The 24120-nt window shown below is 37.8% G+C and overlaps 1 protein-coding gene across 5 annotated transcripts in view; it reads left to right on the top strand.

Annotated features, from left to right (window-relative positions):
* Usp34 (ubiquitin specific peptidase 34) overlaps nt 1–24120 on the top strand; it is a 194576-nt gene that overhangs the window by 160886 nt on the left and 9570 nt on the right. For 4 of the 5 annotated variants that reach the window (XM_021210274.1, XM_029544912.1, XM_029544911.1 and 1 more), the window contains 13 exons: nt 1229–1277; nt 1363–1467; nt 1545–1589; nt 2720–2824; nt 4099–4246; nt 7398–8032; nt 10844–11001; nt 12860–12938; nt 14261–14387; nt 15484–15591; nt 16929–17033; nt 17149–17273; nt 18241–18364. In XM_021210274.1, coding sequence (XP_021065933.1) covers nt 1229–1277; nt 1363–1467; nt 1545–1589; nt 2720–2824; nt 4099–4246; nt 7398–8032; nt 10844–11001; nt 12860–12938; nt 14261–14387; nt 15484–15591; nt 16929–17033; nt 17149–17273; nt 18241–18364 — 1913 coding nt within the window. The remainder of the gene's footprint in view (nt 1–1228; nt 1278–1362; nt 1468–1544; nt 1590–2719; nt 2825–4098; nt 4247–7397; nt 8033–10843; nt 11002–12859; nt 12939–14260; nt 14388–15483; nt 15592–16928; nt 17034–17148; nt 17274–18240; nt 18365–24120) is intronic. The other variant, XM_029544913.1, reaches the window with a different exon arrangement.

Genomic DNA, 24120 nt, shown 5'->3' with positions numbered 1-24120 from the left:
GCAACATTTGAAATATACTGAGACATGAAATTTTTCTTTTGAAAACTGATAAAAGGAAATGGTGTAAAGGATATGTTTATCTTACTGCAAGAAATAAACGTTCATGTCAACTGAGTGGCGAATGATACATCGATAACAGATGTTTCAACTAATAAATGAGAAAGGAGTGTTGGAATTAGAAAATCACTATTTTGTGACCCTAAATGAGATAATGCTTCCAAGGTCATCACTGGTGGAACCCCTTCTTTATGTGTTTCCCTGAGGAAAGTCCACATCACAACCTACAAAATATCCTTGATTAAAAAGTGAAGCCTAAATCTGATCAAGTCTTTAGATCTGTCTACTATTTTACAGGAACAGAGGAATGTGCTTAAAACAACACCATCAGGATTCATTTAGCAAACCATAAATATTGGAATTGCTACAGGACAAACAAGCTGCTTTCTTCAAAGGATAAATTGCAGTAAAGTTCCAAGGGAACCCAGTAGATTAAACATTTTAAAGACATTAAAAGCAATTGTAACAAAAGACTTTGATTCAGGTCCAGATTGAAACAAATTAACTATAAAGGTTTTTTTTAGACACTTTAGGAAATGTGTACACTAATAATACAAGGTAGAAAAGATTTGTTGTTTCAGGTGTGAATAATGGTACTGCGGTTAACTTTTTTGAAATTTAACAGAGATGATGTATTGAGATTTATGGATTAAATGGTAAAAACAACTGGACACTTGGATTTTGCCTCAGAATAATGCATATCGAATGACTGGTGGTAAAAGGGAAACAGGATTAGCTATGCTTCGGGTGAATTTGAACTTGAGTGATAGGATACTTGACATTCCCCTATTTTTAAAAAATATACCTGAATTTTTATATAAGTTAAACATACTTCCTTTGAATTATACAGTAAAACTAATATATCTTAGAATTTCAGAAAAAATAGCTATCAAAATAGAATTACACCCATTTTAGCATTTTAATATTTTAATTTTTTTGATTTAATGAAATAGAAATAAGGTAGACTCAGTGTTCCATGGTCCAGTCTTGAAAAATTGCCTAAGATGCTTAGCAAGGAAATCTAGCAATCAAACACTTCTGTCCCCAAATTTTATGGTGGCAGGTTGATATGGTTATAAGAGACTTGACAGGTTTCATGCATGTCATGCTGTTATTAGCTAAAAGCTAGTCCACATGGGAAAGATTTATTTCCACTAATATTTTCTTTTAGGCATTTGACATTGTCACAGACTGACATGGCTGCATTAACAGGAGGAAAGGTAATACCTTTACTAAGATTAAACAATTTAGTCATTCTAAAAATGATATAGTAGTTCTTAAACGAACAACTTGTGTTTTTAACAGGGATTTCCCTTCTTATTTCAACATATTCGTGACGGCATCAATATAAGACAAACTTGTAATCTAATTTTTAGCCTGTGTCGGTACAACAATCGACTTGCAGAACATGTAAGTACTGAAAGGAGTCTTCAACTTTTTAAAAAAATTAAAAATAATATTCTAAAATCCTGCTTTTTCTGTTTCAGATTGTATCTATGCTTTTCACTTCAATAGCAAAGTTGACACCTGAGGTATGTAAGGGTGTGCTAATAGGTATATAATTTTTTTTTTTTTTTTGGTTTTTGGTTTTTGAGTCAGGGTTTCTCTGTATAGNCCTGGCTGTCCTGGAACTCACTNTGTAGACCAGGCTGGCCTCGAACTCAGAAATCCGCCTGCCTCTGCCTCCNNAGTGCTGGGATTAAAGGCGTGTGCCACCACGCCTGGCGCTAATAGGTATATAATTTTAACTAACAGTTAATTCTCCTTTTATTGCAAATATGTTTTCCAATTTAGTATGAATATATACATGTAAATTCTATATATCAGAGTGCTACTTATGCTTCAATGTTGTTTGGTTTACAGCATGCATCATAAACTATCCAGAACTTGGTGTATGTGGAGTGGTAAATGGAGGATGGAGTACAGTGTCAATGCATGTCTGATTTAGGTAGAAACCATTTCACAGTCCCAGGATTCAGGAGGCAGACAAAGGCCAGTCTAGTCTTCATAGTAAGTTTCAGGAGAGCCAGGGCTACGTCGAAAGACACTATCTCATCCTCCACGCCAAAGAAAGGAAAGGTCATTTTTTCATAAAATAGAAGCATCTTTAGTACATGTTAAAAAAATCAAAGTAAGTGATTTGGGGGGGTTTCAGAAATTGCAAAAGAAATAATACAAAGTTTTCAATAAAACATACTTGTTTTATTGCCATAATTTACTGAATTTTTTTATTAAACAGGAAAAATGAATTCCAGATAATTGCTTTTATAGCATTCAACTGTAGTAAATAACATACTGTGTACTTGAGAAATGCTATGGGAATAGATAGTATTTTTATTACAAAACAAGATAAATAAATGAGATGACACATATGTTAATTAGCTATATTTAGCCATGGAACGCAGAGAGATTCAAAATATAAAGAACATTTAATTGTCAATTTATAAACAAAAGCCTTGAATTACTTTTTTGCTAAGTACAAATGATATCCAAAAGAAGTATTCAGTGTTGCTTCTGTTTAGTTGGCTGTATGTTCTAACTGATCTGACAGTTTGATGGTAGTTCAGGTTTATAGTAGGTGTGCCATCTCAGGTTTAAATCGGAGTAGATGTAAATGAGGCTAATAGAGGTGTGTCTCAATAAAGATACCTGTGTTTTACAGGCAGCCAATCCTTTCTTTAAATTGTTGACAATGTTAATGGAATTTGCTGGTGGGCCTCCAGGAATGCCTCCCTTTGCATCTTACATTCTGCAGCGGGTATGGGAGGTGAGTCTTGAAGAACATGTTTCCAGTCTTCCCAGGATTTTTCTCTCTCCCTCTCCCCCCCCCCCTCTGTTTTTCATCCTTTTTTAAATTAAGGGTAATTTTACTTACAACAAAACAAAATATAGCAAAGTTGAGTGGAAGGTTCAGATACCTCCCACCGACCCCTACCCTCATGGAGTTTGATTTTTTTTATACTGTTTCCACCATTTTAGATTTCTCTTCTTACTTGAATCAATGGTTTCAAACAGTAGGAAGTTGTCCTAAAGAATAATTTTCCTCAAGGAAAATTCCATAAAGCAACTAGAATCCCTAGAAATATAAACCAGGTGTTTTTAGCAGTTGACAAAGATAGTAGAAGAAACTCCAAAACCACTTGTTCTAGAGTCATTTCTCTGCTAACAGATTTTTTGTGATGATTAGAAAAGCTCAAGGCCCGGGCTAAGGAAACTTTTTGCCAAAGGGCCATCACAGGTTCTGTGTGAAACAGTTCACCTGTGCTGTTGTAACCTAAGGGCCACTCATGGGCAATAAATAAGCTTGTCCAAATCAAATGACAGAGTTGGGCCTACAGTCCAAAGATCACCAACCACTACCCTCGCATGAGAAGAATCTTCATAGCAATCCATGTAATAGTATTAGTTTGGACATAGACTAAGGAAAAGACAGATGGAGAAGCTCTAGAAAATTAAAAGGGTTTTCTCTGTAAAATAAAATTCAGAATTTAGTTATGCTATTCAAGTGTTCTCTCACTGAGCCATATCGCCAACCAAGGTACGTTTAAGTAAATTAATAGTCTCAAAAGTCCACTGGAATCTTGTTTTCGTCCTGCACTATTTTAAATTTTATAAACTAGCAACAGATTTTTCTGAGCTTTTCTTGCTACTTGCAAGTAAATATATTCAGTATAGTAGGAAAACATGGGTAAAACTTTTGTGAAGCTTCTAGTTTAAAGGAAAAGAAAAAATATGGTCTGGAGAAATAGCCCAAGAACATTTTTGGAGAGGACCCAGGTTAAAATCCTAGCACCTATGCACCCACATGGCAGCTCATAGCCACTCATATGACTCTAGTTTCAGGGCAGCTGACACCCTATTGTGACTTCCTCCAGAACAACACACGTGTGGAACACATTTATGCGTGTAGCAAATACACAAATAAAATCAATAAAGAAAAAGTTAACTAAATAAATACTTAATGGCATATACCAAAAGAAAGTAAGAATTAAATTCTCATTCAATTTACTGCATGTCATATTTTTGTCATTTCATTTATAGGTTATTGAATACAATCCTTCTCAGTGTCTGGACTGGTTGGCAGTGCAGACACCCCGAAATAAGCTGGCACACAGCTGGGTCCTCCAGAATATGGAAAATTGGGTGGAACGGTTTCTTTTGGCTCACAATTATCCTAGAGTCAGGACTTGTAAGTCAAATGTTTAAAATTTAGCTAATTATTTATTGTTCAAAATTTTAGGTTTGTTTTATTGTTTGTTGGTTCGATTTTTAGGGTTTTGGGAGAGTGGGGTAACACAATGATAATGCCTGTTATTATGTAAAGCTCTGAGTGGTGTCATAAAAGACGAGGGGTGGGTAGGTAGGTGTGTGTGTGTGTGTGTGTGTGTGTGTGTGTGTGTGTGTGTGTGTGATTTAATACTTGAAAATCTTGACACTGAGTATGGTATTTTGTGTTTTGTTTTTAAGTGTTACTAAAAGTAAAAGATGAGAAACTTCTTAAAAGTAACTCTTGATTCTAGGACAGGCAGAGCTACAGAGTAAGATCTTGTCTTGAAAAATAAACAAAATTAACTCTTGAATGTTAAGATTAAAATAGTAATTAAGACAGAAATCATGGGTATAATTATGAGAGTTAAGTAATATAATACATCTTTTGTGATTAATCCATTGGAGAAAGAACTGACTTTTTTTTTTTTTTTTTTTTTTGTTTTTTGAGACAGGGTTTCTCTGTGTAGCCCTGGCTGTCCTGGAACTCACTCTGTAGACCAGGCAGATCTTGAACTCAGAAATCACCTGCTTCTGCCTCCCAAGTGCTGGGATTAAAGGTGTGCACCACCACTGCCCGGCATGAAGCAACACTCTTAGAAGACAATTGCACATATAGAAAAGAGACATTACATGAGACAGGAAATTGTTAGTAAACATAATGTATTTATGTTTTCATAGTTCAAACAAATGAAAATCAAAATTAATTTTTAGAATGTCTTCAGTCAACGACATGCTGTTTCTCTGCTGAGAGGTTTACCTCAGTGACAAACACAACTAGTGTACATATATTGTTTTCTAAACATCATTTCTCAATAAAATACAGATTGATGGTTCTGTGAGAAAAGACGGATTTTAAGGACAGGCAATAATCAGAGTAAAATGGTGCTTTAAGGATCAGTGCAGTGCCTTAAAGTGAAGAAATACTCAATGCACGAAATGATGTGGCTGTGTCAGAGGTACACAGTTGGGAAAGCCTAAGCAATTTCCGTAACAAGTAATATAATACTGTTTTACCCCAGAGTGTAAGATGATATTTACAAGTTCACACTGATGCCCAGCACTCAGGTGGTGCTCACAACACCCTGTAACTCCACTTCTGTACTCCTATGGCCTTGGCTGGCATGAGGCCCCAACTGGTCCACAGACATAAATACAAGCAGCGCACAGTTCAACAAATAAGGATTAAAAGGTTTATAAAAGAGACTACTGTATTATTTGTGCATACTCCTCGAGAGGTGGACCCCAGCTCCTCCTTGACAGGAGCTTAGTGACACTGGAAGAATAGAGTGAGGAGACCACCAGGCAAGTGCTCAAGTTAACATCAAAAAGTCCACTTGAAGAGTGTACTCCTGACAGTCTCTGTTCTTCTAAACTCCTACTTTCTGAGCCAAACCATCATAAACAGCAAATAAACTCAGTTCCAGGCATTCTTTAAACTGCCTGACCAGCACTCCTCACAATTGTCAAAGTCTTGAACATAAGGAGTCTGAGAAACAGACTCAAGAAGAACAGAAGTAAATGTCATAGTCAAATACCATGTGTCCAGGCAGGATCCTGGAAGCAAACAAAAGCACCCATGGAACAAAACTAGTGTAAGGTATTGAGTGAGCATTCATTTTTAATTTGCCTTTGCTAGTTCCTTATATGTTAATTGTGGTAGAAACATGGCGAGGGTTTTATGGGGATTGTGTGTTCTTCCTGTCTGAAATCACAGGCTCATTTGGGAGAAAGATCTTTCAGTGGAGGTTACCCATGCATTGGCATTACTCCTCTGCCCAGGGTCTGGCTTCCCCCATACACATACACAGGTGAATCTCTGAGTTTGAAGCCAGCCTGGACTACACAATGAGTTCCAGAGCTGCCAGGGATACATGGAGAAACACTCTCAAAAAGCAGAAAACTTAACCCCTCATGCCCACCCACCAAAATTCAAAGGCTTATTTCTTCCAAGTTTCATAGTATAAAACAAGACCTGGTATCAAGCCCAGTTTTTAGTTTATGAACTCATCTAATAAGTTACTAGTAGCTGACTAGTAATAATAAGCTTAATGGCATGCAAAAGGCAGGACTCTCTTGGAATGGCCTTTAGAAGATTGGGGGGGGGGGTGCGGGGAGAAAGAAGGGCAAACAAAGCAGTTCCCCAAAGCAGACAAGAGTCTTGAGTGAGTTGCCTTAGACTTTTAAAAGGCTTCTAGCCAGTAGTGCCTTTAATCCCAGTACTTGATGGACCATGGGGAGATGAGAAACAGCCTGGGCTACACATGGCAACATAATCTCCCTCCAAAAAGGGATGGGACTCTCAAAAATTACATATTCTGTTGGATGGATATATATATATATATATATATATATATATATATATATATATATATATATTCATATCTGTGTTTTTGTCTTCATAACTTGTGTATGTTATATGGCTCTATCTTTATATTATTACAAAATAATATACTAGGATATTTTAAAGTAACTGAAGTAACCTAACTGAAAAGACCTAAGCAAATGACTCAAGAGCCGGGCGTGGTGGTGCACGCCTTTAATCCCAGCGCTGGGGAGGCAGAGGCAGGCAGATTTCTGAGTTCGAGGCCAGCCTGGTCTACAAAGTGAGTTCTCAGTGGTATCAAATGCTTTTTGGTAGGCCTTTTTATTCTAAATGTTGTTATTTTTCTCTTTATTGACTCACACTATTTCTTCAGAAAAATTAAATTCTGAGGTGGGAAAATTCTACATTGTGGAAAACTGAACATTATGGACTTGAAAACTCGTGATAGCCAGTGCTTGGGAGAAGAGAATTAGAGTTCAAGGCTAGCTAGTGTACCAGTTTCTGTAGTGGTGATTATTGTTGCCACTTAAATACAGCAATGGTAGAATGGAGACTTCTATTCCTATTACCCTTTGGGAATCTTTCTTCTGGACAAAAGGTAAATCAGAAGGATATGCAAAAGATGTCATGTCCCTTAATTTTTATTCATTTTTATTGATAAAGGGAAGAGTGGTTTTGTGTTTAATAGCTGCTCTTCAGTCTACTAAAATCTTTCAAGGATCTGACAGTTTTGTTTTACATTTTATAGCTGCAGCTTATCTTCTGGTGTCCCTTATACCAAGCAATTCATTCCGCCAGATGTTCCGGTCAACAAGGTCTTTGCACATCCCAACCCGTGACCTTCCTCTCAGTCCAGACACAACAGTAGTCCTACATCAGGTCTACAACGTGCTCCTTGGTTTGCTCTCAAGAGCCAAACTTTATGTTGATGCTGCTGTTCATGGCACTACAAAGCTAGTGCCCTATCTTAGCTTTATGACTTACTGTTTAATTTCCAAAACTGAGAAGCTGATGTTTTCCACATATTTCATGGATTTGTGGAACCTTTTCCAGCCTAAACTTTCTGAGCCAGCAATAGCTACAAATCACAATAAACAGGCTTTGCTTTCATTTTGGTACAATGTGTGTGCTGACTGTCCAGAGAATATCCGCCTTATTGTTCAAAACCCAGTGGTAACCAAGAACATTGCCTTCAATTACATCCTTGCTGACCATGATGATCAGGATGTGGTGCTCTTTAACCGCGGGATGCTGCCTGCCTACTATGGCATCCTGAGGCTCTGCTGTGAGCAGTCACCTGCATTTACTCGACAGCTAGCTTCTCATCAGAACATCCAGTGGGCCTTTAAGAATCTTACACCACATGCCAGCCAGTACCCTGGAGTAAGTACAGTTTATACTTTTAATATCTGTTTCCTGTATTTGGTTAGCAATACATTTTCTTTCATTTAAGAAATGACAAAATGTAGAATAGTCTATCTTTAATCATACACCTATTTTGTCTTCAGTGCTGGGAATGGGACCCAGGCTCATGTCCATGCTAGGCATGCGCTTGGCAACTGAGATACATCTCCCCCTCCTCCACACCTTTTTTTTTTAATTTCTAAATATTTTTCTTTAAAATTTTATGTGTAGGGTGTTTGGTCTGTGCAACACATGTAATCCTGATGTCCACTGAGGTCAGAGAGGGGCAGAATTTCCTGGTACAGGAGTTGTAGATGATCACAAGCTGCCATTCGGATGCTGGGGATCAAACCTAGTGCCCTTAACCTCTGTGCCATCTCTCCAGCCCCATCTCAATCACTTATAAGGATTTAAAATGTTTGCTTTTATAGATACCCTCATATAATACATCATGTAATCTACAAAATAAGTGATTATATTTTCTTACGCTGATGTTAAAATTTTGTTACCAGTGGTCCATACCGTATGTTGTTTTCTTGTTTTAACTTTTGTTTGGCAATGCTGGGGAACAGACCTAGGGCCTTGGCCATGCTAAGCAAATACTGCCAACCCAAATTCATGTTCTGTAAATGCATTTCTAATGTATACCTACTGAAAACATCAATACAGCTTTATGGAGTATTATTTTATAATTGGGTATTGAGGGGCTAGAGACGTGGCTTCACAGTAACTCCCAACTCCAGGGAGTTGTATCTGACAGGGCGTCAGAAATAAAATTACTTAGATTTGAATATATACTATCACGCGTCTAACCTTTACTAGTATTTCATGATACTGTTACCAGTATCTGATACTATTGCCCTCCACAGGAACTCCCACACACATACAAAGATACACATAATTAAACAATTTTAAAATGTTAATTAGATATTTGTTATCAAGGTCTGCATAGTTTGCTAAGGTGTGATGAGCTGCACAATGTTTTATAGAAGTATTCCATAGTGTTATTTCTCCTCCCTAGCTCAGATTCATGATGCATTAGCTTACACACATACACTTCTAATCTAATCTTCCTCTTGGGGGGGGGGGCGGGTTTCAAGACAGGGTTTCTCTGTATAGCCCTGGCTGTCCTGGAACTCACTTTGTAGACCAGGCTGGCCTCGAACTCAGAAATCCGCCTCCCTCTGCCTCCTGAGTGCTGGGATTAAAGGCATGTGCCACCTCGCCTGGCTCTAAACTGTTCTTGTTGGCTGTATAGTACATTTAGAATTTCTTATCCAGAAAGAATAGCATAATTTCCATTTCAGAAAATTAGAGTGCTTGTAATGGAAGAAAGAAAATATGTTCATTCTTTCAGTATTAGAAATTTCAAAGCTAAGGCTGGAAAATGAAGAAGGATTAGAGTGTCTGTCATAGGCTGAAGGGATTATGATAGTATTTATTTTTAGTAGTTTGTTTCCATCACAGTTCACGTAAATGACATTTAACTTATTACTTAAGCCTGTAAGAGTTACCTGTCTCCATGAGCTGGTTCTTTGTTCTTGACATCAGTCGGATGTAGAGGGACTTTTCCTTCTTTTTTTCTCCCCTCCCTTCCCTTCCCTTCCCCCCCCCCTTCCTTTCTGGTAGAAAATAACTATTAAGAATTTTCATGAAAATTGTGTTATAAAATTTTAAAGCAGCCGGGTAGTGGTGGCTCACACCTTTAATCCCAGCACTTGGAAGGCAGAGGCAGGCGGATTTCTGAGTTTGAGGCCAGCCTTGTCTACAGAGTGAGTTCCAGGACAGCCAGGGCTACACAGAGAAACCCTGTCTCAAAAAACCTAAATAAATAAATAAATTTTAAAGCTTTAAAATTTTAAAGTTTACATTTTTATTCATTAATAACTATGTTAAAGCTCATCTCTTACCTCTTATTTATATATGTAAATTAATTTATAAAACCACAATGAAGGATTTTATTAACTATTTCATATATTTTATCACTAACCATTAATTTAGAATAATGTTCTAAATGTTGGTGCAAGTTGTGTCTCAGAAACTGCATTAATTCAAGTTTCATTTAAGTGTTCAAAATCCTTAAGACAAAGTAGGTGAGATGCTTTTGAGGGTAAAGCCATTTGCCAAACTGATGAATGGGATCCACATAGTGGAAGGAAGGAAGCAAGCAAGCGACTTCTGAAAGCTGTCCTTTGACCTCCATACACATGTACCCTGCTTCCTCTTCCCCAATAAAAATATTTTTAAAATAAACTGATGGTTTCTCATTTATTAAAAGATTGGAACAGAGAATAAATATAGCCTGTCACTAGATTCACCTTTGAATTTAAAATGCTAGTATTTTAAGCAGCATTAAGACTTTTATCTATTTAGAATCTTGGTGAATATTAATTTTCATGATCATACAGACATGGCCAGCATGCATCCACCTGCAGCCTACATTTGCCCCAGGATAGTCTTGAGTGCAGCCCAGTACAAAATCATGAACAAGTTCAAAATATAATGTTTTTATTTGGTTAACTTGATTACATGGCTCTGAGATATAAGAGCTTTATTAATGAAAATATCATGCAATACTATTAAAGGTTAGACATGTGGTAGTATATATTCAGATTTAAGTAGATTTTAGTGACTTCCTGATCACTGGTTTCTGTAGTAGTGAGATTAATTTATGATTTTAGTAGTTGGCTAATGAATTTTTGTAGTTGACTAATGAATATTCACTTAGAAATGGGAAAGAGACATTCTAAAGGTTAAAAGATCACCATTTTACATATTTGTCTCTTTTAGGCTGTGGAAGAACTGTTTAACTTGATGCAGCTATTTATAGCTCAAAGGCCAGACATGCGAGAAGAAGAATTAGAAGATATTAAACAGTTTAAGAAAACAACCATAAGCTGTTACTTACGTTGCTTAGATGGCCGCTCTTGTTGGACTACTTTAATAAGGTGAAAAAGATACTTTTTGACCTTTTTTTGGTTGGTTTTCCAAGTTAGAACATGAAACCTAGGTGGGCATGGTGGCGCAAGCCTTTTTTTTTTTTTTTTTTTTTTTCCAAAGATTTATTTATTATTATATCTAAGTACACTGTAGCTGTCTTCAGATGCACCAGCAGAGGGCGTCAGATCTCATTACGGGTGGTTGTGAGCCACCATGTGGTTGCTGGGATTTGAACTCAGGACCTTCGGAAGGTCAGTCCGTGCTCTTAACCGCTGAGCCATCTCGCCAACCCTGACACACACCTTTAATCCCAGCACTCGGGAGGCAGAGGCAGGTGGATTTCTGAGTTCGAGGCCAGCCTGGTCTACAAAGTGAGTTAGTTCCAGGAGAGCCAGGGTTATACAGAAAAACTCTGTCTCGAAAAACCAAAAACAAATCAAACAAAAAACACCATGAAACCTTCCCTTTTGACACTAAAGGAGAAATAATTTACATTATTTATAGCTAAAGGTTTATTCTTTTAAAATTTGTATTATTTTAAATACAGTCTTATGTAGCCTTTACGTTGGCTTTTTACTGTGCACTATGTAGCTAAGGATGACCTTGAACATCTGATCCTTGTGCCTCCTCATCCTATGTTCTGGCATGCCACTGTGCCACGTTTATGTAGTGTTAGACCAAAGCTAAATTTTGAAAGTCTTGTCTGGCCGTTTATTCAGACTCATATTTGGCTCTAGAGATCTTAGGAAATAGCTTTTGCATCTTAAGATGAGTTTGAATTATTAACATCTCTTCCATTTTTCACAGATCTATTTGGCTTTATAGGAATTAGCAAAAATAATAGAACCATCTATGCAATAAATTGTCCCTAGCTATAGAACTGACTGAAGGACTTAGACAATATCTGCTGCAAATCCAACTCTCCTTTGTTTGCTATGGGGATGAATTTTGCCCGCCTGTTGTAGTGCTGAGAAGATTCAGAAGAATGTAGGACTGGAGGGGTCCTTCAGGGAGCACAGTTTTGTGTGTGATTTCATTGTAATACTAACCTAATGAACCCAAGAAAAATAGATTATCTCTTCCAGAAAGCTTTTGTATTTGGCTCTTCGGTAGTCTACAAAATGAAATAAGCACTTTTGCCAAATCCATTTAAAGGAACTTTTGTAAGTGCTTGACATTCAGTTCAATAAAGCTGATTGTTTGCAGCTTTTTCTATTTTAAGTTCTAGAGTTTTGCTGCTTGTTAAGTAAGGACAGGAAGCATCCAGTGGACGTGAAGGGTGTGCAGTTCTCTCTGTAGAAACTTTGCTACCTAACAGAATGACTTATTTTTAAGGTTTTCAGGTTTGTTCATGTTTCTGTCCCATACCCCTTTCATGTTGCTCTTTCTTCCCAAAACTGATGCTTTTGGAATATAGTATAATTTACTATTATACAGAACTTAACCCAGAGTACTTAGAAGTAGAAATGTTTGTGTTTTCAGAGGATTTTTTTAAACCTTGGCAGATTTCACAACTTTATTAGCTGTACATCATAATCTGGAAATGTAAAGTGTCCCATAACTGAGTGCCAACTGCTGGGTCAATAATCTTGAAATTTCAAAGTGTTTTAGATTTCAGATTTGGGTTGCTTATTCTATTCTGTATTACCAAGAAATAGTGTGCATGCCACTTTGGGAAGTCAGTGCAGGAGCATTGCCACAAAATAGAGGCTACATAATAAAATCTCTCAAAAATTAAAAAAACAACAGATATAGCCAGTTTATTTTATATGGGTAGGAAAGCCAGACGCTTAAGACAGACTACTGTGTCTTTGTCAACACCACACTGTTCTGTTCTATTCAGTTGGACTTTCTCTCTTCTTCTAGTGCCTTCAGAATACTATTAGAATCTGATGAAGACAGACTTCTTGTAGTATTTAATCGAGGGTTAATCCTGATGACTGAGGTAAACACTAATTGCCTTTCACTGTGAACGTATCTCATTTCCAAGAGTTCCTACTGTATGTACATAAAGAATTTATGCTAAACTGTTTCATAGGTTGCAGGATTTTAGTTAGGTAAGTTAGTCTTCACTTTATATTTAGGTTTATTTCCCTAGTTTTATTTATTTACTTAGTAAATAAAAATGAAATTCGTGTGTTTTGTGATCAAGAATACATTTTATTTCCCAAGAGTTTATTTGACAGTATAAAAACTGACTGATGCCCGCAGTCATTTCTTCCCATGATTCTTAGTTCACAAGGGTGAGATGGCTTAAAGTTACCAGAAGTATATTGTACTCTTTAGTCCTGTGCTGGAAATGATAAAATTGAACACTCAGCACTATATGAATTAAGTTATACTGTTGACTTTTTTTTAAAATTTTAGTTAATGGTATTATAGAGTGGGAACAGAATTTAAAAACTACACTTTGAAGAATTTGGACTTTTGCAGTGGTTCATGGGGAACATTCAAATAGATTACTTCCTGAGGCCAAAGGCAAGGAATGTTGGGCTCTGATTGAAATGTCTACTCTTTGCTAAGTACTGCAGTAGCCAAAAGAATGTAGCAGTTAATAAAACATACAATTCCTGCTCTGCCAGTTTACAGCTTAAATAGTGAAATAGTTGGAAATTTTTAAAATATGACTAAATTATCTTTTTACACTAAAATGTTTACATAAAATACAGCTCTGAAGGTAAAGGACCTTTAAAATAAAGGTCCCAGTACCCACATCAACCAGGCAGCATGCCCCTCACCCCAGCACGAGGAAGCTGGAGAAAAGAAGAGCCTTGGAGTTTGCTTTTTAGGCAGTCTAGCTGAACATGTAAGCTCTAGGGTCTGTGAGAGACTCTATCCAAAACAACAGAGGTAAGCAGCCAACCAAGCAAGCAAGCACAAAAACAAAATAGAAAGAATGTAAGGAAGCAAGTAGGTAAGCGCAGGGCAAGCCACTAAGGACAGTGGTGGGAGAGAACCCTGCCCTGCAAATTGTTCTGTTCCCTTCCTAGGCACACGCGCGCGCGCACACACACACTTTGAAGATTTCTTTATAAAGGTAGAGAATGATCGAGGATAACGCCTGACATGCACTTTCCACACACTCACCACACATACAGAGTAGCTAGGTGGAGAGGCCTACCTCAGAAAACAAGGACCGTTTGCCTGGTATACATCTATACACTATCTGAGTCTGAGAATGCCTTTTAGAAGATAAGAATTTCATTTTTGTCTAAAGTAAAAATGAAATTAAAGGTTTTTAAATTTCTATTTCCTAATCACTTGTAGTCTTTCAACACATTGCACATGATGTATCACGAAGCTACAGCTTGCCATGTTACTGGAGACTTAGTAGAACTTCTGTCAATATTCCTTTCGGTTTTGAAGTCTACACGCCCATATCTTCAGAGAAAAGGTTTGGTCATGTGTACTTTTTTTTTTTTTTTTTTTTTTACCATTTTACTACCATTTAAGAACTTGTTTTTCAAATGAGAGGCCTCGGAAAAGTTGAGTTTCTGGTTTGTGAGCCAACGGTTCCTGAGCTAGTTAGTACTGTGCAATGTTTATCATGATCTCATAATGTAGAGAGGGAATGAATGTTCATACATATTTTACTTATACCTACTTAAAACCAGTAAGTAGGCAAGCATAGAATAAGAACGAACATTTAGGAGGTTGGAAAGCTTCCACACACAAGAATAAGTTGGATTGTTGTTGTTGTTGTTGTTGTTGTTTTAATCTTAATGGCTCAAAATACATCATTTTTAGTGTCAGTAGAAGGAAGTTTAAAAAAATTATTTTTTTAGTAGTATCCCAGTCTATAAACACTAAACTTCATGGTTGGCACCTGCAGTCTTGGTAATGTGAAAAGCTGAGGCAGAAAATCCCTAGACCTTCAGAGTTTAAGACAAACCTGGGGACGCTCACATGATGTCATCGTAACAAAGTGGAATATAATTGTCACAAAACCATGTTCTTTAGGAAGTCACATGCTTCGTGTCATTGGCATGGATTAATGTAAAGGTGCTTTCCACCCAGTCCTGATAAGTCTGATTTCTGAAACCCACAGAAAGTTGGGAGGAGAGACCCAGTTCCACAGATTGTTCTGTGACTTTTACACATGCACCCCATGGCATGTGTCATCCAGTTCTCTTACACCCTCACTATGCACACACACAAATAGTAATTTTGTACAATAGAAAAGATGTAACATGTTTAGCACACACCTGCAATCCTCACCCCAGGAAAACTGAACATCTCAGGCCAGCCTGGGCTATTTATAGCAAGACCCAGTCTCTTCTTCTTGCCCCACCCCCACCCTGCTCCTGCCAAGGAGAGCAAGTTTAATGTGGTAATCTAATAATCTCATGAAATTAATAAGCTTTCACCAAAACATGTGTTTGATATAATTAATTTGAAACTCTTGATGTTAGTATCACAACAATAGAAGAAAAACTAGGAGGAACTGTGATTATTTGAAAGCCTATTTATATATGCCTTTATATTTGCAGATGTGAAACAGGCATTAATCCAGTGGCAGGAGAGAATTGAATTTGCCCATAAACTTCTAACCCTTCTTAATTCTTATAGCCCTCCAGAATTAAGAAATGCTTGCATAGGTAAGTTACTTGAAAAATAAGAACTGTAGACCAATATTTCTGAGTTTTGTTTGTTTGGCCTTTGTTTTGTTTTACATATGTTGTGATATTAGATTTATAATGTTAGGAAGACAATGATACTTGTCTGTGTAACTCACACTGACTAGCAGGACCCAAGAAAAACAAGGCAATTTTTCATATGCTAGTGTTGACACTTGTGTGCTGAGTACCTGAGGTCTCTTTCAGTTGTCTGTAGGCTTCTTGCAACTCTAATCTTCTCATCCCATATGAAAAATATTTACAAAGTGGAACTCACCTGTAAAGGATAAGGTTAGTTCTTTCACTGTGGGGTGTTGGCCTTAGGAATCTATCTCAGTACATGAAAACCAGCAGTGAGAGTATGCTGTGTATAGGAGGAGGCAGGGGAGCAGAAGGAAAGGTCAGACAGTAACTTACTCTGTGGACCAGGAGCTAGAGTGGGGTGGAAGGTAGAGGCAGGGGTTGCTTGTTTTGTCTTACTGATTTTTTGTTTTTGTTTTTGTTTTTTTTGAGACAGGGTTTCTCTGTGTAGCCCTGGCTGTCCTGGAACTCACTCTGTAGGCCAGGCTGGCCTTGAACTCAGAAATCCACCTGCCTCTGCCTCCCAAGTGCTGGGATTAAAGGCATGCGCCACCACTGCCTAGCTTACTGAATTTTTTTAATTAACAATTTTAAATACTTCATCTGACCAAAAAAAAAAAAAATTTTTTTTTCTCAGTAACTATAGACTCTTAAATTCATAACACCTTTGTGAGCACTTACAGAGTTTATTTATACTGTTTAAAAAATCTTCATTTTAAATACAGTTTTTTACTGCCTTAGGAGCCACTTGAAGTAGTGAGTGTTGGACTGTTAAGTGATAGTAATTTCTCAAAATAGCAAAAACAACTAACTGCCCATCATGAGATTTACTCTTGTGTGGTTCCTGGATGAGAATCATTCCAGCCAGTATCCTAAAGCTCTGAATAGTAGACTGTAGATTATCAGCTATCTCTCGGGCCCAAGCTGTCGTGATGGACTTTACAACAATAAATAATCATGGAACATTGCTATTTGACTAGATACTATGTCTACATGGAAGCAAGGAGAATGGGGGAACAGGGATAGTGTTGTAAATGTTTGTCTTAAGTAACGTCTCTCCACTGTGGTTATCATAGCTGGTGATCCAGAGTTGGGCATCTGAGCATCTCTTCCTGTGTTAGGAGCTCTGCCAGTGTGCAGTACTCACAACATTAGAACCTCATCAGGATTTATGAGTTCAAACGCCTTTGGTAAATCTAACCCCAGTGTTTTAATACTCAAATTGTTTTAATTTTCAGATGTCCTCAAGGAACTTGTTCTTTTGAGTCCCCATGATTTTCTGCATACTCTGGTCCCCTTCCTACAGCACAACCATTGTACTTACCATCACAGTAATATACCAAGTACGTATTTATTTAGCATAATGCTTGATTATGGTTGGCATGTATCAGTCTGCACTCTGAAGCTTGGAGATTTATTTTTTCCATTTATTCTTATTGTACACTTTTAATGTCTTAGTGTCTCTTGGACCTTATTTCCCTTGTCGAGAAAATATCAAGCTAATAGGAGGGAAAAGCAATATTCGGCCTCCGCGCCCTGAACTCAATATGTGCCTCTTGCCCACAATGGTGGAAACCAGTAAGGTATGTTGGGATGCCAGGAAAATCGTATTTCTATAGTACAAGGTAATCTGAGATTTCCCCCTGGCGGTTGAGTCCGTTAGATTTATGCGAACGTTTTATGAAGGCTAATATTAGATTCATTTGGACTTTTTCCTTTAAGTGCTCTCAAATGTTGATTGATATTTGCAAAATCAACAGTAAGCACTAGTCGTTAAGATTTTTTTTCTTCTTCTAAAAAAATAGCTTAATAATAAACCTCAGTTTGTTAATAGGCTAAATTCTAGCCACATCCTGCATTTAAATCTACAAAGTTTAGTTAGTTGCTTGAAGTGTTTTCAATTTGGCCATATAATTAAGACCTGCTTACTGTCCCTACAGTCACATTCTTCTTAACCTACCCATAATTTCACTGAGTGATAGATTTATCATCTGGCTTCTGTTTTCTAATGCTTATTCTAAAATAGTGCCAATCCTAAATTATAGAGACAACTTATGTTAACACAGGATAATTTACCTCAAGTTTTAACATTTTTTTAAAATATTTTTCCCCTTTAGCTTTCTTTACCCATACCTTCATTCACTCTCTCTTGCCTACTATTTGAATCTTAAGTATATTTGAGCAATTTTCCTATGATAAAATATAAAAAATAATTAACATAGTTACCCTTATAGAAATACCTTCAAATCTTTCAAAAAGTCAACTGTAACTCATTCTTCTTGATGACCTGGTTATAGCCGTGCTAAATTCTCAGTGCTGTCACTCTGTGGCCTCTAGAATGATGGGTAATTCCAGCTGGTAGCATCTGCACACTGAAACAAACCTACGACAGTTATGATCTTAATAACACTAGGGATTTGGAATTTAAAACTAATTCTTATAGAAGTTAAAGATTTAATTAGCTTTTTACTTAATCTTATTACATTTGCACAAAATATGCTCTTTATTATACAATTTAAGTGCAACCATTTTATCATCTTTAACCTTCAGGGCAAAGATGACGTTTATGATCGTATGCTGCTAGACTACTTCTTTTCTTATCATCAGTTCATCCATCTATTATGCCGAGTTGCAATCAACTGTGAAAAATTTACTGAAACATTAGTTAAGCTGAGTAAGTATAAAAGATGAGCAGTAAACTCCACTGAATTATTTTAAGCCCCTAGCCATTCAGGAAGGGGAAAAAAAAAATACATGACAAGCCCTTTTTTGTTTTTTTGTTGTTTTTTTTTTTTTTAAAGTGAATGTTTAAAAATATTAATTAGCATTCTTGGGAATATTTTAACTTTTATTAAGAAAATACCAACTTACTGGTTTCCATTGAATAGTTCTGCTCCAAGTTTCCACTGGTTTATGAAGGAGTGTGGAGCAGGGCTCGTCAGCACTTTGTCGTCAGTGGCCTAAGTCCACCATCTTCACAGCAGAATTCAAAAAAAATCAAACAAACAAACAAACAAAAAAAAACCCTGCCTTGCTTGAGGGTTTTTGCCTCAAACAAGTCTGCCTAGGGACAGACTTCCCTAGCTCTTATCTCAGGGTGAGTTGAATTCTTTAGTGCCAGCTATCCTTTGGAGCTGGGGGTGCCAAAAAAGCTGAGTGGGCTTGGCAGCGTGAAGCAGAGGTGCACATATGAGTAACTAGGAGGTAAGTTTTATAAAATGAGAACACAAATTTGAAAGGAGCCATATAAGCACTAGAAAACCAATCCTTCCGTGAATGATATAGGGAAGATAAAATCCTCAAAGAATGTCTGATATCTCTCTTCAAGGTCAGCACCTAGAAGTTCTGAGCCTCTGTATGTCCTGCCTTCTAATTTTATCAAGGATGGGCCAGGATTCTCTGGTCTCTAATTTCCTCTCAGAGTTTGGGAAATGATACCTAGGAAACGGCTTAGATCAAGAAATAGGCTATTACTATGCCCTAGACGTCCTCCTTGTGCTCCATCTCAGCACAGCTCCTTTCCCATGGAACAGATTTTGACCATTCCAGGTAGGGCAAAAGATGTGATCCAGTCATAGATTTCATTATCCAGGAAGAAGGAAATGGTTACAGCTGTCAGGGATATCTCCTCTTCAGAAAAGTCATCTTATTGGTAAGTGATTAGAGCATCTTCAATTTTGAAGGCTGTTCCTTCTACCTATTCCATTAGCGGATTATACCTATGTTATCTATGGCTGATGCCAAGATATGGGGCGGTAAAGATATATGTAGATTAGCTGTTTCAGAATCGTGTATCTGGGTTGTATGTATGACTTGGTAAAATGATTAGGTATAAGATAATCCTCAGGAGCTCAGACAGGAGGTATTTCCAAAGATGCTGACCTTTGGACAACTTCCAGGTAATTGTGTTTTATGTAAGTTATAACAAAGTTTGTGAAGAGCTTTTCTTGACACTTGGACAGTGTTGACCAAGTAATGAGTGTTCTAGCATTTTCGACTGTCTCTTTCATCAACACAAATATATACTTTCATGGAAATTAAAAATGGATATTGGTAGCTTGATATGGTACCTTATGTCTGAATTCCCACACTTTAGGAGCCTGTGGTAGGAAGATGGCCATGAGTTAAGACCTGTCTGGGCTCTGTAGAGAAACTGTCTGTGAGGACAAGCAGAACTAAGTAAAGGGAGAGTGAGGATCACACTTGACAGCTGCATGCCAAGTCAACCTTCATGGTTTTTCATGTTCGCCATCACTCCTGAGTAACTGTGAAGCAGTGTTGATTCTGCATTGTTTAGTTCCTTATAGCTACACTGTATTCTGGAGGGTTCTACAGATGCACATCTTGTCAGTTGTTCTATATTACCACAGGATGCTATCTACTAGCCATGCCCACTTAAAAATTTGAAGTGTCACCAAATTCCTTTGAAACTAAATTTAAATAGCCAGAATCTGGCTGTTAGGAAAGTACTAGGTCCAAACCCAATCCATAGAGCAAAAGCCTGAAAGTTTCTCTGTCCATTCCTGGCTAATGTGCAAAGCTGGAAATCCTCTTGGGAATTTAGATAGAGACTTTAGAATAATGGTATCCTACCTATGTGGAAATATTATATCCCAGAGTTTGACATTAATTCTTCTTCTAGCTGACACAACTATTTCCAAAGAAAGGCACCTGAGAAAGGGCTTAAGAAAACAAAACTTAGGCTAATGACAGCAGTGCTGAGGAGCATTGGTAATACCAAGTGTTGATTTCTATGACTCTTTCAGGAAAAAGTGGAGAGGGGTAAGTTTAAACGGATAATCTTATTCATTTCAGCCGTGAATTTAGATAGTGCGTAGATTACCATAGGGAAGATTGTCTCGAAACTGTATTGGGTTGCCAAGTTGGAAGAAAAGTCTTTGTTGTTTTTAACTGGGCAACTGGACAAAACGTGCGGTTGCTCATGCCTGTGCTCATGCGAGAACGCTTGCCTTCTTGGGCTACATAGGAGCCCATCAACAAAAAACAGTTATCCCTCACATTCTTGAATATAATCATAATTTCATCTCTTTGTCTTTTTACTTTCATGTTTTCTTTCACAAAAGTAAACTAGGATGGTCCATGGAAAGAAAGACCAAACAAACACACATATTTAGTAGATAGTAAAGATAATATCCAATTGGTAGAGTAGAGGTGATATTATCACCACACACTGGGGGGTAATGCAAAAAGATGAAGAACTCAATCAAGGTAGTTGTTGATTATGTAATGAATTTGAGGCCAGCCTGAGCTGCTTGAGTTCCAGGCTGTTCCAGGGATGGCAAGAGATAGCAATCGATAGAAAAGGACACCTAGCAACCCCCTCACAAGCACATGCACTTGCACCACACATGAGACCATATTTAGCAGGTCATAAAAACCAGAAACAAGGGCTGGAGAGATGGCTCAGTGGTTAAGAGCACTGACTGCTCTTCCAGAGGTCCTGAGTTCAGTTCCCAGCAATCACATGGTGGCTCACAACCGTCTGTAATGGGATCTGATGCCCTCTTCTGATGTGTCTGAAGAGATCAACAGTATACTCACATATGAAATAAATTAAAAAAAAAAAAAACCAGAAGCAATAAAGTTAAGAAAATTTTGGTTACATAAAAATTGAAATTGTTAAATTGTGAAAACATCATAAAGTATAAACTAATGGTCTGTTGTGATCTCTGTGAGTTGAAGGCAATCCAGAACTACATAGTAAAACCTTGTCAAAAAACAATAACAAGAAAAACAAAAACAAAAATCACAAGGTAGCTATGGGATAATGTTGTCAGACTAACTAAACAAATAGCTACCAATACACATACAATACACACAAAAATATTTTAGGCTTTGATTAAATGAAAACTAAGCAAAATTACTACATGGATAGTTAATGTCATTCCCACACAAAAGTATTCATTAGCCATATGAGAAGTTGCCTCATTAATAAAAAAACAAATGGTGATTTAACCTGAGAGAGTAGGTTAGGGAAAGAACACATTTAGCTATACCCATTCTTCAGAGATTAAGGAAAGAAGAGCTAGTGAATTTTGGGAGACAATTTAGCATTGTCAGTTAAAACTTTGCATATTCCTTACTCTGTTCTCATAAAAATGGAAGATAACACACAGGGTGTTTATTTTCACTTTATTCATAATGTATGAATTGGAAAAAAATTGTCCATCAATGATAACATTTCATTGTTATTATGTAGTCCTCAAAACAAACAAGGTAGCATTTCATGAGTTAATATGGGGAAGAAAAACAGCCTAGAAAATAATGCAGCTCAATGATCCAGTAGAGGTTTGGTTCAGTCCCTAGAACTTGAGGGTGAGGGAGCAGTACAAATGTAACTACATTGAAAGGGGTGGCTTATTATCCTCAAAGCCAAGTAAGTATAAGGCCAGGTGTGGTTGTGCACTTGGGAAACAGTCTGATCTCTGAGTTTAAATTAAAGGCAGCCTAGTCTACATAGTGAGTTCCAGGATAGCCAAGGCTACACTGCGAGACCCTGTCTCATAATGAGCAAAGAAACAGCCAAGAAAATAATACTATCAATGCATGAAGTAAGATCATGGAATACTTTTATATACCTGTATTGGTGAAATTATTTGTGTGACCGTACACTGTAGTTGGTTGTTGATTTTGATACAGGGTATCTCTGCAGCGTTGTCCACCTTAGCACTGTAGACCAGATCGGCCTCTGACTTAAGAGATCTGCTCTCCATTGCTTCTTTCTTGCAGGGGTTAACCTTGACCATGTCCAGCTTATGATTGAGATTTCTTAGAGAAATGTAGAAAATGATATTGCGAACTATAATTAATCATGCCCCCCCCCCAATGAATAGAATGGTCAGATACAAGTTAAATAAATCCTTAAATTTCACCTTCATTTAAATTTTATTTTTTCCTTTTAAAAATTGATTATTTACATACCAAATATTGAACTCCCCCCACTCACAGAGTTCTTCACGCCATCCCCCTTCTCTTCACCTCACCTCTGAAAGAGTGCCTCCCATCCCAACCCCTGGGCATCCCCTTCTCTTCACCTCACCTCTGAAAGAGTGCCTCCCATCCCAACCCCTGGGCATCCCCTTCTCTGGGGCATCAAGTCTATATAGGATTAGGCACATCCTCTCCCACTAGGGCCAGTCTAGACCGCCAGTCCTCAGCTACGTATGTGCTGGGGTCCTTAGACCAGCCAGTGCGTGCTCTTTGTTTGGTGGCTTAGTCCCTGGGAACTCCCTGGGGTCCAGGTTAGTTGGCCCTCTTGGTCTTTCTGTGAGATTGCAATCCCCTTAGTTCCTTCAGCCCTTCCCCTAACTCTTCCATAGGGGTCCCTAACCTTAATTCAATAGTTGGCTGTGAGTATTTGCATCTCTCTCAGTCAGCCTCTCATAGAACCTCTCAGAGGACAGCCATGCTAGGCTCCTGTCTGCACATACAGCATGGCATCAGGGTATGGTGCCTGCCCATGGGACAGATCCCAAGTTGGGCCCATTACTGGTAGGACATTCTTTTAGTCTCTGCTCCATTTTTGTCATGCATTTCTTTTAGATCATTTACATTTTAATTTTCAATGACAAAACCAGAGTCTTGTGCCTTTAGCATTTAACATTATTTTTGAAGTTTGTCTGGATGTGTTAAAAGGTTTTTGGTAAGTAACATACTAATAAAACAAAAATATTTTTAAGACAGAGTCTCTCTCTACTTACTCTGGCTATCCAGGAACTTACAGTGTAGACCAGGCTGGTTTCTCAGAGACGCACTTAGTGCTGCAGTTACAGGAATGTGCCATCACATCCAGCTAAGACTTGTTGGTTTAAAAGCTAGGTGTGAGCCGGGTGTGGTGGCGCATGCCTTTAATCCCAGCACTCGGGAGGCAGAGGCAGGTGGATTTCTGAGTTCGAGGCTAGCCTGGACTACAAAGTGAGTTCCAGGACAGCCAGGGCTATACAGAGAAACCCTGTCTCAAAAAACCAAAAAAAAAATAAAAAAAAAAGCTAGGTGTGGTGCTGTACACTTGTTAAAGATTGATTTATTTCATTGGTGTGTATGAGTATTTGTCTGCATATATTTCTGCATATACACCATGTTTTTCTGCTGTCTGGAGGAGCCAGAGGACAACCCTGGGACTAGAGTTACAGGTGCTCCTGAGCCTCCCTGTTTGTACTGAGAATTAAACCCTAGCCCTTTATAAGAGCAGCAAGTGTTTTGAACTGCTAAGCCATCTCTTCCCTAAGAAGAGTTTTCTTTAATAAACATAGAAGATTTCATGGTATACATGTACAAATCTGTGATACAGAAAGCACACTTTGATTCGTGCTTCTCTTTAGGGTGTAGTGTTATTGACGAAAATGGCTAGTTAGCTGGGCGTGGTGGCGCACGCCTTGAATTCCAGCACTCAGGAGGCAGAGGCAGGCG

Source organism: Mus pahari, chromosome 13, assembly GCF_900095145.1.
Source record: "Mus pahari chromosome 13, PAHARI_EIJ_v1.1, whole genome shotgun sequence".
NCBI classification, from domain to species: domain Eukaryota; kingdom Metazoa; phylum Chordata; class Mammalia; order Rodentia; family Muridae; genus Mus; species Mus pahari.
This window is presented reverse-complemented; position numbering and strand designations above follow the sequence as displayed.